The sequence below is a fragment of the Drosophila bipectinata genome, chromosome 3R (assembly GCF_030179905.1).
Source record: "Drosophila bipectinata strain 14024-0381.07 chromosome 3R, DbipHiC1v2, whole genome shotgun sequence".
Classification (NCBI taxonomy): Eukaryota; Metazoa; Arthropoda; class Insecta; order Diptera; family Drosophilidae; genus Drosophila; species Drosophila bipectinata.
Window position 1 is genome coordinate 28,203,215 of NC_091739.1, and position 17,198 is coordinate 28,220,412.

General features: G+C 41.9%; 2 protein-coding genes across 2 annotated transcripts in view; one reads left to right on the forward strand and one right to left on the reverse strand.

The window, feature by feature from the left end:
* Positions 1-5,589: 5,589 nt before the first annotated feature.
* On the forward strand, positions 5,590-8,013 carry Or85e (Odorant receptor 85e). Its single transcript, XM_017254720.3, has 4 exons — positions 5,590-6,377; positions 7,051-7,600; positions 7,660-7,768; positions 7,872-8,013. The coding sequence occupies exons 1-3, from the start codon at positions 5,590-5,592 to the stop codon at positions 7,732-7,734; spliced, it is 1,413 nt and encodes a 470-aa protein (XP_017110209.2). The 3' UTR covers positions 7,735-7,768; positions 7,872-8,013.
* Positions 8,014-14,853: 6,840 nt separating this feature from the next.
* Positions 14,854-17,198, reverse strand: part of 5-HT2B (5-hydroxytryptamine receptor 2B) — a 29,787-nt gene continuing 27,442 nt past the window's right edge. Inside the window, 1 exon segment of the mRNA XM_043211920.2 lies at positions 14,854-16,572. Within this exon segment, the coding sequence (XP_043067855.1) occupies positions 15,039-16,572 (1,534 nt within the window). The 3' untranslated portion in view covers positions 14,854-15,038.

Genomic DNA, 17,198 nt, shown 5'->3' on the forward strand with positions numbered 1-17,198 from the left:
GTGTTCAGGGTTAATTGGGCAACCATTGAAATACCCATATGTCTTTCAAGCTTAGTTTGATAATCTAAGATTCGAGTTTCCCCTTTTCAATGATATCATATTAATAATATAAGTTTAAAAAGTACTTAAAAAGTATGTATCTCAAAATTTTGTAGCTAAAAGGCACTACTTGGCCATTAATTACTTACATTATAACCTAATATACTGGCCAAGAAGAGTCTCAAAATTTCTATTATGGCCACTTTATGGTCTTAGCTCGACCAACGAGTTTTACCGGCTCGCAATTTATCGTTTGAGACATTATTTTATAAAACCATTCGAATAAATTCATTTATGTCCACATTTTGGCATTGACAGTTTTCTTAATTCCTGCCCAACCACAAGGCGGCTAACACTTTGTTGGTTGGGCTTCACCAATTCATGCTCTCGAGGTGTATTTTGGGCCGTTTAATGTTTACAAGGATATGTGCTTTAATTACAGTGAAACATTTGTGAAGGCACCCGCAGGAGCACACTTGTGTGTGGGAAGGACTGTATGGGGCGCCATCTAATAAACAAAACATTCGGGGACTCCCCCACAAAACCGCATTAACAGGCAGCTGGCGTTGCAGATCCTAGGAGTAATTAAGTTTACTCTCGTTTTACGAGACACGCGCCATGTTCCTGGCAAGCAAATCCTGGCCACATTAACTAGGCAAACAAACCGCAACGCCGGGGCGTCATCAATGTGTTAATGCTAATTGTTATTGTAGTTTAGTTGGGCGGGCAGAGGGCGTGGACAGGTCGTGCCACAAGCAAGTGCCACCCACGGCCGCTTACCTCAAATTGAATTAGCCATATATGTGGCCTGTCAGTTGAGACAGTTTGCAACTTCCAAACTCAATTTGGCAGCTCTAAAAGTTTGCTTTTCACTTGCCGAAATAAAAACTGCCGCATGCCAGGAGCTGGGAGGACATTTAGATCCGTGTGGTGGCTGGTAGCTGGCTGCTCAACTATTTTTAGCGGGCACCCAGTCTACCCTCATCCTAACCTTTCCCATCAAAACGAAATCACAGCAAAAATATTTAACAAAATTGCATTAGAAACTTTTTTGCCAGGCAGCACAAAATTGGCGAACAAAACGACCTAACAAACTCGAGCAAATTTTAGTCATTGCCTCGAAAGCCCTAAGGCTATGCCTGATATTTGAGTTGAGTCTGAATCGAAACAGTTTGTGGCAAGGGGCATGGGGTCTGGATATACCGACAGTTTGTGCACATCCTATCAGTTTCTAACTGAACTTAACTTTAAAGAATTTGAAAGATGCTCGCCCTCCTGTGGGGGAAGACTTAACGCAGCTTAACCCCTTGACACCCAAGTGTTAAGTACGTAAACTTGTTTTATTTGATTTGTGTCACAGCTTCTTCATATTCGATGGTTTAATAGGTTTGATCGGAAATGCCATAGCTTTGTTTTAACATATGTAGTTAACAAATTATAAATCTTAAAATGTAAACACTCATATTTCCATTGCCTAATTATTTGAGCACCTGGAAGGCAACCAGTAATGAAGGATAAAATTGTATCCTTTTTTTTGAGTATTATAACTTTCCAGGAGATGGCTTAATTTGGAAACTATTTAATAAAATGTTTAAAAATAATTAATTAAAAAAAAGTGCCCTCCTCCTCGATTCTCATAGGTTGCACTTAAGCTGGCTCCAAAAATCGGGAAAATGATTATTTTTTTTTTATTTTGTTTTTTTTTTCTTTTTTTTTTCTTTTTTTTTCTTTTTTCAAAAATTAATTAAAATCTAGTGCCCTCCTCCTCGATTCTCATAGGTTGCACCTAAGCTGGTTCAAAAAATCGAGAAACAATTTTTTTTCTTAATTTTTTTTTTTAATAATAAATGTTTATGATATAAGTTGTAGTTGTTGTAGTAGTTTTAAGTCCGAAGTAAGCTTTCCTTTCTTGTTTTATTTAACGTTTTTTATTTTTTGATCTGAAAAACGATTTGCGCTCGCACTCTGAGGAATGGCTGGACAAGATTCAGGAAACTGGCAACGAATTCATGGCGGACTCCATGAGGCGGGACATCGGCGACATTGTCCAGAGGTGTATTCAGCTCCAGCAACAGGCGAAAAACACGGCGAACTCCTCGAATAGACGGTCAACGAGGCGGCACAGAATAAATAAATTATTTATTAAATTTATTTTTGACATTAAATAAATAAATTCCAACAAAATACGCTAATAATCTATAAGGCGTGACAATTACCAACCTACCAACTTTAGTGTTTAGAATGAATTCCTTCAAACCAAATCAAAACTTTTTCTATTAATCCTGGAGGGGTGCCGTCGTAGGGTTAACTGTCCCTCATAATAAGTGAAAATGTGAGGGGGCCACCTACCCACTCCTTTGTTCGCCAAAAGTTTTTCGCTTGTTGTTTGACAAATTGTTTTGTGCAGTGGCCGAAGGAAATATAAGGCAACATTCAACTGTCGAGACGGCCAAGCAGGTCGGGGGCTGAGTCCTGAATAAGGACTGCCTTCAATATGTAATGAATGTGGGCGGGGACGGAATCGAAGCTACGGGAAAAGTTTAAAGCGCGAACAAGAGCTGGAAAAACAATGACAGGCGTTGCCAGGAGCCAGGAACGATCCTGTTTCTGTTTCGACTCCTTTTTTGCCTCAATACCCCCACGCCCACTTCCCACCACCCATTTCCATTTGCAATTTCCACTCTCCCGTTACCCTTTGGGGAAAAGTTTTTGCCACTCGCTGTTTACCGTCGCCCTGCGGCTGCAGTGGCGCATAAATTAGCAAACATGAGGCGAGCGGAGCGCGTGACTGTCGGACCTTATTCAGGAATGTCCGACCCGCACCACCCTCACCGACCACACCGACCCCTGCCATCGTGCCTCTCACCGCCCAACCAAATGGCCAACTGATTGACCCTTCTGCTCCGCTTTTCCGTCCATTCGACTGCAGAAAATTAGCGCTGTTCGTGCGCTCCACTATCCGTGCCCACTATCCCATTCCCCCCTCCCGACATTCATTTGCAATTAAAGCTTTTTGGCTCTCGCCGAAAAATTGGCCAGCGCAATTAATTAAAAAGTTTGCTGCAAAATGCAATACCACCACCACCACCAGTCACCGGTCACTGGTGTGGCTTTGGATGTCCTGGAATCCTGTTCTGGGAGATTGCTGCGGATAGTTGGGACAAAGCTCTAAAAATATTTTCCCAGGTGGCAGGAAAATGGATTTCATTTTTTTTCAACTCTGCGACATTTAATTAAAGCTGAATGTCAGGGCTACAGAGACAAAAAATAAATGAATTTGTTTAAAATTTCTTTTTATCAGTGGATTACTGGAATTTATAATAGGTGGATATTAAATAATGAAAAAAATAGGAATAAGAATTATAAATGATGATGCATGACCTGATGGGAAAGATGAAAATATACGAGATGATATTTCTGAAAAAAGAAGTCAATTAAGTTCACTCAAATAGATTTTGTCGCTATGAATTATTTATTCAGTTGTTCTTGTTTATAAATTGTTAAAATCTAAGAAAAAAACCCTATAAAATAGGATGATATGAATATCATCTCTCAAAAATTGCATAATAATTTAAGTTTTTATTTCGTAGGCCAGGTGTTGCCGCAATTAAAGGTTCTGGAAATCTTAAAACAGATTTCATTTGTCTATTTGAAACTTTGGCTACGTATGTACTTACCTCTCTGTTTTATGGCTTCTCGTAATTTTCATAAAAATTATGCAGATTAAATGTGGCAGCCGAGCTGCTTTAGCCAGGCAAGTGACATTAAACTCGCATAAGGCGCTTCGCCAGAGACAACAAGGATGTCTAAATAATAAAGGCAGCCTGAGCTGTTTTGGGACAAAGCACAAGTTGATTGAATAAATCACAGCAGGTAAATTTCACTCGAAACAACTCTCGACATGCGTGAGAACAGGCTGACAGACAGAGACCCAAATTCTGGGATCCTTGGATCCTGCGGGGGTCACAGTCTCTCAAAACCCACTTGCATACATACGTAATGAAAGTGACTGACGCGTAAAATGTATTGCCCTCGACCAGGCCAAAAAAGGCGGAGTCGGCTTTTCGGGGCAGCGCTGTAAAGTTTCGCCATTTACGGCCCGGCAACAATTTGGCCAAGTAGCTGCCAACCGCCAGAGATAACTCCTCGACTGAGCATTTCATGCCCCAACAATGTGTAACAATTTCTTAAAATAAAAGCCACTCCACTGGGAATTAAATTAGTTTGCTTTGTATGTGCTTTGTGGCCACACATTTTGGTTCGGTTTCGAAACGGGATGAGTTAAAGAAGGTCCTGCATGTCCTGGCCAGCCACCTGGCTGAAACATTTTGTACAAATAATTGTACTTTGCGGGGGGTCAATTAAACTGAACTGCAAAATTAAAGACCGAAACAATTAGTGATCTCGACACGCACGCACCGAATGTGCATATGAAATTGTTTAGGCCATATTCGAGAATTTCGCCACCTGCAAGGTGTGCAAAGTTCACTCGCCAATTAGCATTTTCCATGAGTCATTTCACCCGCTTTCGTATTTCAATGCCAAGGCCCCTTCGGGCAATTATATGGGTCGGGAAACACAATTATGGCATTTCATTTTCACATTCAATAAATGCAAATAGCGGGCTATTATTTTTAAGGATATTTTTGTCTCTCCAATAGCCGACACACCTCACAACACAATACTGCGGCCAAAGGTCAAGTGTGACGTTATCACATTCGATAAAATTTAGCCATTTGTTAAAACCCCTCTCTTGTGTGAAATTTTGCGTAATGGCAATTACCCGAACACCTGAATGGGGCTAATAATAGTTCTAATAGACCATTTGCCTGCGCTCTGCATTTACTGGGGGGCCCTTTTGTTGGCCATCGAATGTCGAACAAATGCAATTAGGTCAGTACCGACTATAATCTATCAGATAATGATAGAACTCAAAATAAAGTGCATGAAAATCGAATAATGGCTAGTTAGGTTAACAGGAAAAACGTTTAAACAGTTTTCACTAAACTAAATTTTAGAGATATCAGAATATTAAATACTATTGTTAAAACAATTTATTTTAAAAAAAGATTAAAGAGAGATGGACGTTGATTAACTATAACTAAGTACAACAATATACTTTTATTGACTAAAATATTATTAAGACATACAGAGAAAATACTTTTCCAAAAGAAAAACCTCCATTAAATCTTTTAAAAAGTATCTCATTAAGTTTTCAAATAAGATTACTACGCCACATATTGTTTAATCCTTGAACCTATAATACCTTATAATTTACAGCCTCACATTTTCATAAATTTGCAAACTTTGCCCCAGAAGTTTCATGTTTCACCGAACCATGCCTCATTAAAAAAGTCAATTAGGCATTTAGTCGTTTAATTAGGTGCCACGCCCACCCAGACACCATTCAATAATTGGGGGCGAGTCCTTAGCGGGGAAAACTTTTAAAAACTCATTAATGCATAAATTGAGAACCCCTTTAAATAGTCGGCCCAAAGGACCCACTCATAAGTAGTCCGATTTCGGATTTGTGTCTAGAGATATCAGTCAATGGCCGCAGGTCGGTTTTATGGAAACGCTGATGTGGATATCAGGTACGATGTTATCCTGGATCCCGTTCGAGAGTCTAACTTGTTCCGGCTCCTAATGAGACTACAACTGGCGATGGGAATTGTACCGACTCCACGCCTGCCAATGTGGTGGCCAAAGTGGCTCAAATCGGTGGGAGTGGGCTTGGCCCGAGGCTATTGCTCCATTGTGATTTTTACGTCGCTGCATCTGGGAGTTCTCTTCACCAAGACCACGCTAGACGTCCTGCCCACGGGCGAACTGCAGTCAATTACTGACTCCCTTACCATGACAATAATATACTTCTTTACCGGGTATGGAACCATCTATTGGTGTGTCCGCTCCCGACGCCTACTCGCCTATATGGAGCTTATAAATCGGGAGTATCGCCACCATTCGCTAGCCGGGGTGACCTTTGTGAGCAATCACGCTTCCTACAGGATGTCACGAAACTTTACGGCGGTGTGGATAATGGCCTGCCTGCTGGGCGTCATCACGTGGGGAGTGTCTCCTTTGATTCTTGGCATCCGGACACTGCCACTACTCTGCTGGTATCCCTTCGACGCCCTAGCTCCGGTCACCTATACGGCGGTGTACGCCACTCAGCTGTTTGGTCAGATCCTAGTGGGCGTGACCTTCGCCTTTGGCGGATCTCTGTTCGTGACCCTTTGCCTGCTGTTATTGGGCCAGTTCGATGTGCTTTACTGCAGCCTGAAGAACCTGGAAGCCCATGCAAGGCTTCATTCTGGCGATTCCATTAAGCATTTGAGGTAATGTATGACTTTATTGGAAACAAGACAAATAGCATGGTGTCTTAACAACATACGCCCCACAAAAATACAATGGTGTCCACACAAAAATATAAAAAAATTTTTTTTTAATACATATATAAAAAAAAAATTTCATAAACTGTTGGATAAGACCGGATGATTATAAGCCAAATGAGAATATAATAATATAAAGTAAATAAATAATCATAGTAAGAAATATCAATAAATAAGAAAAAAGTAAATAAAAATAAGAAAATAAATATTCGATTCGCCGAAAAGGATTTTACGGAAATCTCGCTTCCTGAAAGACGGCATGTCGGGTTTAAAACACTCTAAATTAAATTAAATAAAAGAAGATTATTAAAGAATAATAACTTATCAAATTTCTCCATAATTTGCTAACCCAAATGGGGGACAAACCTCGTCAAGAGAAAAAGGGTCTGAGCCAAATAAATAAGTAAAATAATTCGATAAAAATAAATGAAAACAAAATAAATAAAACTAAAATAAAGTCCGAGTACATCTGCTCCCCATGAAAGAGCAGTCTGCAATGATTGAAAATGGGTCTTCCAGGCAGTACCTTAATATTTTAAATTAAATTTGAAGTCAAGGCCGATGTGATGGAAATTTGTGTGATAATTTTAATTATAGTTTACAATCTTTCTTTTTTCAGTGTATTGCAAGGTGAACTGTTGCTGGAGGACTCTACCCGAGAGGTCAATCAGTATGCTTTCCTTAAAGAACATCCCACGGACTTGTTGCTCCTCCTTTCGGGTTTCGGGAGAACTGATCCACAAAGCCTTGACAATGTCCTCCACAAAGGCTTAAAGGAGTGTGTCCGACTGCATCGCTTTATACTACACTGTTCCATGGAGCTGGAGAACCTCTTTAGCCCATATTGCCTGGTCAAGTCCTTGCAGATCACCTTCCAGCTCTGCCTCCTCGTATTTGTGGGTGTCTCCGGGACCCGTGAGGTCTTGAGAATAGTGAACCAATTGCAGTATCTGGGACTCACCGTATTCGAGCTCCTTATGTTTACCTACTGCGGGGAGCTGTTGAGCCGGCACAGTATTCGGTCCGGGGATGCCTTCTGGCGCAGTGGGTGGTGGAAGTACGCCCACCACATCCGCCAGGACATACTTATTTTTCTGGTCAACAGCCGACGGGCGGTTCACGTTACCGCCGGAAAGTTCTATGTAATGGATGTGAATCGATTGAGATCGGTAAGAAAATACTCTTCTTATTATAGAAAAATTTAATTGTGATTTAAATATCCTTTCAGGTTATAACACAGGCTTTCAGCTTCTTAACTTTGCTGCAAAAGTTGGCCGCCAAAAAGGCCGTACCGGAACTTTAAACCGGAAACGCATTCGTTCACGTTATTTGTACACGTGCGTATTTATTTTTCACATTAAAAACAAGTCGAGTAAAATGCAAATAATATTTGCCTTTCCGCCTTTCTTTCATTGTTTGCTTAACATTTTCGGCATCCAGCGGCCTGGTACCCCCTTCCCAGGAAACCGAGTCTAAGCCCATGTCTCCGTTGCCGTTGGCTTGTCACTGATAAAGAGTCCTTTTCCCAAAATGTAAACACTTCGCCAGGCGATAATGAGATGCTCTTCAAAATTATTTATAGCCTTAACTAGAATAAACATTATTAACTTTATATGAAAAAACATTGAATCTTTTTCTTATTTCTTTTACTCGTACGCATAATAGTAACTACATATTTAGATACAAGTTTTAAAAATAACTTATTTTTTGCGGGAGCATCTTAGCTAATATACCCTATTAAATGTTTAGCTGCGGCAGTTGTCTATTCGTATCTGTTAGACAAAGTTTCCAGATTTCGAAAGAAGTCTAAAAGTCGCCTTTAATTTTGCGATTGCACGTCGTACGCACAGTAAAAACTTATGGCAAAGTTTTCAACTCATTTGCGCTTTGCATTTTTCATTGTGTCAGAGACACAAATACCCAGGACCTACACGCAAACACCCTTACCTCCTTTCGGCGAAAAGTTTTCTTTCTTTTCTCGGTGACTTGCTAAATGGTCATACATACATACATGTACATACATATATACATTGGATCCGGATGGATCGGGCGTGTGGGTACGTGGGTATTTATAGAGACCCATTTGTTTCAGTTTTTGCCGCCTACATTCGGGGCACCCATCATGCTTAGATGATTACCTTTTTGTTCCTTCGAACAAGCAAGTGTATTGTGCTTTTTGTGCCTTCCAGTTTCGGTCTCAGTTTCACTTTCGCTTTCACTTTTGCTGGTTCGGTTGCGGAAATGCCTTTCACTTTGCCCACTTCCTCGTCGCTACGCTAACTACCTTTATGCGTGTCTGCTGGAGCCAGCAGGACATTTATATTACATGATATTTGATAAGCACAATGCATAGGCAAGTCCCTGCCACCCGGTAGCCGGCTACCGGGAATCCGTTGACAAATGTCCTGGCCATATTTCCCCGCAAATGTCATGGCAACCATGGCTAGCATTTCGCTTTTGTCCTTCGATGGGACCCGTAATGAGACGGCGCGGAAAAGAGAGATCTGGGGATTGAAGCTTCCAAAGTACCAGCAATCATTGGATTTGCATGGAGAGCAGCTGGAATAATGCATTCAATGGCTGGTGCATTTGTAAGTCCATAAATGGAGTTTTAAGCTGGGACAATCATTGCGGGAATCCTTTTAAATCCTAGCAAACACTGTTCATTACTACTCAATGAATCCGGAGAAAGAAAATTGTTGGCAATGTAATTGTTTTATATAATTAAATACCATTTTTAGTTGGTTAAGAAAAAATAACTTTAATCCCTGATTTTTACTTATATTCAACAAATAGGTCTACTCTAACTAGTTCTTTAAAATTTGATTTTCACGGAAACAAGATAGAATGTTTCAATAAGGTTTCGCTCAACGTGTCCTGTCAATGGAACTGTCTAGAGCGCCCGCGTAGAAGTGACAGGATCTAGCCGCAGGCTTGCCGTCAATATCCCATCTCAGTATCAGTTTCACGGCCGACAACTTTGAAGTAGTCTCGTGAAATTAAATTAACCCAAAGGACTGTCGAAGGCACGCCGTGTCAACTTTTTCGGCAGTCAGCTGGCGGTATTTTAATTGAAAGTAATCAATACTGGATGCCAGACACCGCGAGACAACTCCCTGGATAGAAGGAGGAATATTATGATTTGAAAATTGAGAGAAACAAGGAAAACGCTTACTTTGTTTTGATTTTTGATTATTGTTATCCATTCCCTAACAAGAGAAATATTTGTCCTTAATTAAGTTTCAAACTTATTTTTTAACAATAAAACAAAATAATAGTCCAACTCTTTAAAATGTAATTACTTGCTACAAACTTAAATTCAATTAAAGCCTATTTAGCAACTCCATTTTTCCCCACTCTGTGCGCCTAATGCTATTATAAAATCAGGCCCAATATCTGGACTGAGATGAAATGAGCTGTGATTCAATTCACACTCCAACACGGAGCCCTAGCACCTGTCAGAAATATGCTCCAGCATCGAAACTGGGGGCGGTAATCTAATCAGGGGCTTCCAGCTGTTTCTGATGTCAAAGAGCTCGGCCATTGTGGGGTAATTTCATTATTACTTCATATTACATTTGCATATTGTTCTCATCTAGGCGTCAGGTAATGGAATATGCTTCTGAATTTGAAAACCTAATTGCCATTGGATTGTGCTACATGTCGTATGCGCAATGTCGGTTGAAACACACGCACAAAGGTAATGGTGTGTTTGCCTTTCGGCCAGGTCGGATGTTGTCACATAAATTGTAAGCATTTATGCCTGCGGGCTTCTGCCTCTGGCCGGGACAAAGGAGTACAAACGGCTGAATGTATGGCTGGGGAAAGCAAAGCTGCATATAATTTTCCATTAGGAAGATCCATGTCAGGTAGATTTCCTTGTTTATGTGGCTTCTTTAAAGGACCTACCTGCCGACAGGCTCAGTCCAAATAGAATAAATTAGAATCCATTCTACTCTGCCGGTTTCGACTCCTGTCAGCATTTGACTTTGATTCGCAATAATGCGACTAGCCCCTGTCTTTTGAGGCGTTCTTTTGCCACAAAGCGGCTTTAAAATGTTGCAAAATTGCCCGGCATAGCAATGCAATTCATCCTTTTGTGCTGATGCTGATTCTGATGCAAAGACCCAATCAAAATGGCCATAAAGTGCGCAACAAGCGACACGGACCATGCCAGCATCTGGGCCCATAAATCAATGCAATCAATGTACACAGTTTTCATGGCAGGTGGCATGATTTTCCCATTTTCCTACTGCTGTCCTCTCCTGTCCATAGGCATTAAACGAATGTATGGTATATATATGTACTCCAGTATGGCAGAAAGCCAAGGACAAATGGGGATCTGCAGCAAGAGAGGCTTTTCCTACCCAGCAATTGAATGGAATCTGCCTGTTGTTGCCAATTTGACTAAAAGTCTTCGAAATTCAAGTGTGTGTCCTTTTAAGGAAATTTTGTGTCAATGTGCTTAGAATCATTGGCCATTTAATATTCATTGGTGAGTAAATGTAATGAATCTATTGATAAACCAGCTATCAACAGCCTATAGGTTATCCATACACGGAGCTTCGATTTCCCAATCGAAGGGCAAAAAATGTGCTTAACTTTAAAATTATTTAAAATCTACAAAAACTGCATATGCCCTGGGCATTGCCTTTCATTTTTGAACTTCTTTTCACCGCCAACTGTGTGGCTTTGCTTTCCTTTTGTTTTCCGCCGATGTGTCCGACCAATCGACAAACAAATGTGAAAAGGTTTTTCGCTCGCCGGCTCTTTGTAGGCTCGTAGAATTAAGTGCATCTGCAAACCGCATTCGCTCCTGCGGAAAACGAAAATATTTACCAAAAAAAGAACTATTATCGCTGAGTGCGATACAGCTCCAGCTGCAGCTTCACCTTTTTTGTTTTCCGCTCCGAAACACACACGAGGATTAAAAAGTGCACTAGAGTTGCTCGAATATTTTCCATTTTCCGCCTACCCGCGGGCGCTTTTGGGCAGAAAATTCAAGTTGCTGGCGTTGTCGCTTCGCACAAAAACCGTTTATTACAGTAACTTTTTTTTTGTGGTAGGGGTAGAGTGGGTGAAGAGAGCTCCCAGGGCTACCCAGCGAGCGAAAAAGGGATGGGATCTAGGGGCAAAGGGAATCCATTAAACGGCCTCTTCGCGCTACTTTACGAGGCGCCCTTAAAGCTGGAAATAAAATTAAGAGGCGCTGAGTAGTCGCAATTTTGACTTTGCTCATTTTTTACGGGTTTTTGGCGTTGTCGGGACATTTGCGACTTTGTTGGCGGGATTCTGGGAATTTCTGCGGCCTCTTCAACCAAGAAAATTTGTGCGGCATTAGCCTGCATTAATTTGTCAAGTGCTCTGAAATAATTATCATTTAACTTGTGACATTAATGCAGCAACTTGTGTCTACCCTTGAATTGTTTTACATTTCTCAGCCAAAGCTTTTGAGCCGCAAATTGCAGTTGAGTCCGCAGGATTACGTGGCGTATGCGCAATCTATTTTTGTTTCAGGAAGAATGAACGTGGGTGTTGGTAAATCAATTGCAGTTTATATTTTCCCACCCTCATTCCGTATTCCAGTTGTCAATGCGGTATTTCTATTTTAAGAACATCCATTTGGACATGGAGATTTTGAAAAGCTTGTCGATTATTATCGACAGTTACTGGCATTGAATGAATTTTGCTTTTACTTTGCGGTTTAAAAGACAATATACTCTTGGTTTTTTCGAAAAGGGTATTTTAGTTTTGTGTAAAAGGTAATATTATGAAGAAATAAATTCTTCAACCCATAGCCAACAAAATTAAAGTGATTTTTTTATAAAATATATATAAGTAGACTTACGTTTCGAATTGACTTTTTTTCAGGTGATTTACTTTAAGCTACGCTTTTGAAAGTTTTCCAAAGTCCAGGGTATAAAAGACTCTATAAAGTGTAAGTTCCAGTTGGCCTGGCTGCCACGGTGTCTAATTGAGTGGAATTTCACATGGAAATCAATGAAGGCGGGAGCGAACGACTGGTGGCGTGTCTGATGATTCCATGGAGGACTTCATGCCCCATCTATTGTTTTCCCCTCCTGACATTGACTTTTACAATAAAACTCTGGGGACAATTGGTGTAATGCACATTTAATACAAATCAAATACAATCAGAAAACGCTTTATACAAATCATAATACATTATAGCTAATATGTTTCACATATTTCTTTATCTACGGTTCAGTGTCTTTGACTTAGCTTAGGAAGGACTATAGGACTCGGTATGGCTATCATAAAATACACATTCATAAGGGGGATATGTCAATTTTGGGCTATTTTTAGATACTTTAGCGTAATATTTGTTTTTGTTTTATTTTACTTAAATTCTGTCACAAATTCGAAAGTTTCTCGCCAGATATTTTTTTTCCAGCATTATGGAAACCTTAATATTGTGGGGATTGGTTTCTTGGGAGATGTGAGAGTTCCTTCAATGGGTCAAATACATCTGGTAACGAATCACAAAACATTATCTTGATTAAGCTTTTTTACTTTATTTAGGGCAAGGCTTTTAATCTAAACTACTCCTTAGTCTAAGCACACGTAGTTCAACTTGATTGCCCCAAGGGTGTTATTGTAGTTTTGTTTGGTGGAAATATTTACAGGATAGTCACTTACTTGATAGATCAGGTTACAGTTGGAAATTGCATCTGAAAAATGCAAATCGTTACATCTAGGGCTACTGATAAAAGCGTTTTGCAACAATGCTCCCCTTTCTTGATTTAAGTTATAAATCAATCTACAATTTACACTTAAGCTAAGAATCTTATTAAGTACTCATTAAAGGTATGCTTTAGGAGCTTTTAATACATACAATATTTAACTGTGAGTTGGGTGTTTAAATTCGTTTTAACTTTTGCTTAATACTCTTGTGTGCTTAACACAATTTGTTTTTGAATGTAACTTCTAGTGGGTTGAGTATTTTCTATTATCAAAATTTTTCATATTCATTAGGTTGATTTTAACAATAAGACTAATATAATGGAAAGTTTATAGAAAGTGTGAAACTTTTTATGTGAGGAATTTCGACTTTTCCAGGGTATGCCAGCTAGTGAGGATTGAACAATTTGTCAGTGCTTTCCCCCTTCAAATCGAGCATATGTTGCAGAAGTGTTTAAGGAAACGGATGTGGGGTCCTTTGACGGCCTTTGTTGTTTGCCCGACGGCCTGCCATTAAAGTTCAATGAAGTTCCCCGAGTGCGACACTTTGCGACCTAGCCGCGACCTGCCTCTCGTTTTTCCCCTCTTTTTTTTTTTTAAGCTTTTTTTGCGAGGGATTCAATGAAGTGGAAAAAATATTTCCGCTGGCGATAAAATTGCCATAAATTTTCAAGTGCCACAAGGGCTTCCTCATGTCTGTTTCGGAGCATCGCAGGATCGACCTCCTGCTGGCTCGCAGGCGCTAAAAAATTTGTCAGCAAAAATGGCACCAACAAATTTTCTCCATTCTCATTGTTGTTGCTATTGTGAGGTGTCATCGAGACAGGCTTTTTGAGTGGCTGCCACTAATGGCGTCATTACCTATCATTTTTGGCCCCCCGAACCACACACTCTTACGGCTTTAAACTTCCCGGCTAACATTGAAAACTTTCATCCGGCTTTCTTTATTACAGTTGGGTTCTTGTTTTTGGTCTTGGTCTTGGCCCTCTTGTTGTTTGATGTCTTTTAAGCAGCTGCTCCAGGTCCTTTGGCTAAACACATCGCTCCCCCAAACATCCTCACAACCTCCTGATCGCCTCCGGGGCTCTCCTCCATCAAATGCTTACGTGACCAGCTGAAATTTTTCATTTGCCCACAGAAACAAAAAATAAAATCAACCAAAATGAATGAACTTTTCAAATAAAAATAGCAATCTGGCCGGGCCGAGAGCAAGGAATACGGAGCCAGGAACCACACGAACAAACAACAAAAGTCACAAATTGCCGTGGATTTGTGTACGTGTCGGTTACTGTAATGGCCGCCAATGAAATTCTTTGTGCATTTTGCGGGTGGAAAATTTCCCATAAATTTAATGCATAATTACGAAATGCCAAACAAAACAGTGTTTATCGATTGGCATACACAAAGTGACACAGCCACCGAAAAATTCTCTGTTAAAGATTAAAGTTCCGTTTTAAGGAATATTTTTTGGTCAAAGTCGTTTTAAAACTTTAAAGTCTTTGAAGCCTACTCGTGTGGTTCCTGGAACTGTGTTATTCAAACCATATAATCCCATACTAATTGCACAGAATTGAGTTTCAAGGACCATTGTAATTTACACGAAACATTCCTCGATGCTGTTTCGGGGAATAGCTTATCTCAGTTCCAGGAGAAATGGAGAAACTACCATACGTATGGACATACATACATATATAGGGTTTCCTCTTTGCACCCTCTTCCAATGGCATGCAAATTGAATTTGAAATTAATTAGAGGCACATAAGCGCTTAAGCCCCGAGGACATTCGGTGTGATGGCCCTTATCCGGAGATTGCGTATACGACACGTTGTGCGGTGGACCGCAGAGAGATGACCGGACCAATTACCCTTACTCCTTGCCACTTTTCCATACTCAGCCTCCAAAAAAAATTTATCTGGTGCCTGACACAGCAACGCTTCTTTTGAGCACTCCTCGCTCGGGCCGAGGGCTGTGTCCTGCCGTAGTGTCCTGGAACTCCACACTGGGGCATTTGTGTGGATTCGACTTCAGCTTGCCGGGCTTCACCGGTGTCTGCTATCTGCTCGGACGCCAGGCACTCGTGCTGGAATAGCGGCACAGTAGGACCTTCTTGAAGGCCTGCCGGAACACCTTGTTGAAGATCGTGTAGAAGATGGGGTTCACCATAGAACTGGCGTAGCCCAGCCAGGTGACCACATCGAAGACCCAGTGGCTGATCCGCTCCTCGCACTCCGCACAGACTGTGGGCAGGAGATTCAGGACGAAGAAGGGCGACCATAAAATCACAAACGTGAAAAAGACCACACCGAGCACCTTGGTGGCCTTCTGCTCCAGCCTGATGATCCTGCCGTGTCGCGAAGAATTTCTGGAAATCACACTCGAGTTGCGGGAGTGATGGGAGCGCACTGTCTGCTGGCGTTGCAACATGCATGGCGATGATGCGGCTGTCCTGTTCTTGCCACCACACTCCCCGCCTCCCCCTGATTGTTGGTAGTTCATGTTCTGGTGACTCCGCAGAGTGGCCGATCTTCGCAGCGGCGTGGAGGAGGTGGAGGAGGTCGTGGCTGTCTTGGTGGGCGTCAGGAGCAGGGAGGTCCGCACGCCCCCGAAGCTGCTGCCACGCCTCCGATGGCGACTGGCATCCCAAGTGACCACCGACGCCGTCTTGGAGATGCTTAGCTTCCGTCGTCCGGGGCAGGGAGTTCCCGGCGCCGCCAGGTAGCCACTGCCATCGCTCTGGACCGTTAGGGAGCTGCCTTGATGATGCGCAGAGTGGGGACTCAGGGTGGAGCTTACAGTAGTTGCGGGTACTCCAGGCCCGGGACCTCCACCTCCACCTGCACTCACACTGGAGGTCAGTGGCTTCTTTTGCCCTGTACTGGAGCATAGGAGCAGCTCCATTTCGCTTGGCGAACTGCTCACCGCCGTGGCGGTGGTGGTCACTGTGGTGGTCACCCTGAAAGCAGATGAAATTATCTTCACTTCGGCGGTCTTAACGCAATTCTGGAGCGGTCTGTCCCCGAAATAAGGGCAGGTGCACACGGAGGGTAGTTGCAGGTAGTCCGTCTGGTGATTCTGGCCGTTGATGTGACACTGTTTTTGGTTTTGCGGTGGATCCAGCTCGGTGTCCGAGTGACAGCCTTTGGCAATAGTTGTAGATTTACGCCGTCGTGGTTCCTCTGTACTAACACCTCCATCGTCCTCAACCTCAACGTCATCTTTGCCGTTTCGGAGGTCTTCCGGCACGGTGTTATTCTGACGCGGATAGAGGGCGTTTTTGGGCAGACTGTTGTGACGCTTGTGGCGCCGCAGTGTGGATGTGGGTGTATCCCGATCTTCGTCGGCATCCTCGTGACCAGAGCGACGGTCGCGTCCTGGAACCGCCGACGATGCCCTCCTGCGTTTCTTGTAAGCTCGTAGTCGCTGGGAAAGCTGCGACAGAGTCCTGAAAGTAAAATAGTTTAAAGGTGAGATAAATAATAAGTATTTTTCTGGGCAAGGACTTGAACAGTTAATTAAAAGTATTAAGAGTGTTAATGCGAGTTCCAATCGGATTAAATTGATCCGGCCTCTTCAAAATAATTGGTCTAAATACATTTTAAGAAAAGGACCATTAACAGTTGATGAGCTATAAGCTTTAAACATTTAATTTATTTTTTATTAGAAACACAGCGTCCAAGTTATGGCTCACCAATTTATTGATTTGAAACCTATCTCTATGCCGTGTTTGAATTTATTCTCGTGAATTTTCTCGTCCTATTGGCGTTGTACATTTTTAATTAAAATTGCGCAGCCAATTGGCAAAACTCTATTCCGCCAATGGAGCGCCAAAAACAATGCAGTCAACACTTGCTAACAGCATTTCAGCACCGGCACCGGCACCGGCAGTGGTCAGTGTTCGTTTCATTATCCTGCCCCGAAGAGTAGGCAACCTTTTTTCGTGTTTTCCGTGTTTGTGTTTATTCGTGCGCTTTGTGGTTTTCCGCCGTGTATTGTGGTGGAATGTTTATTTTTTTCTTGAGGGCTCTACACCACGCTGGTGGCAGGGCTTCTGCCTTTGGTGGCAGTCAG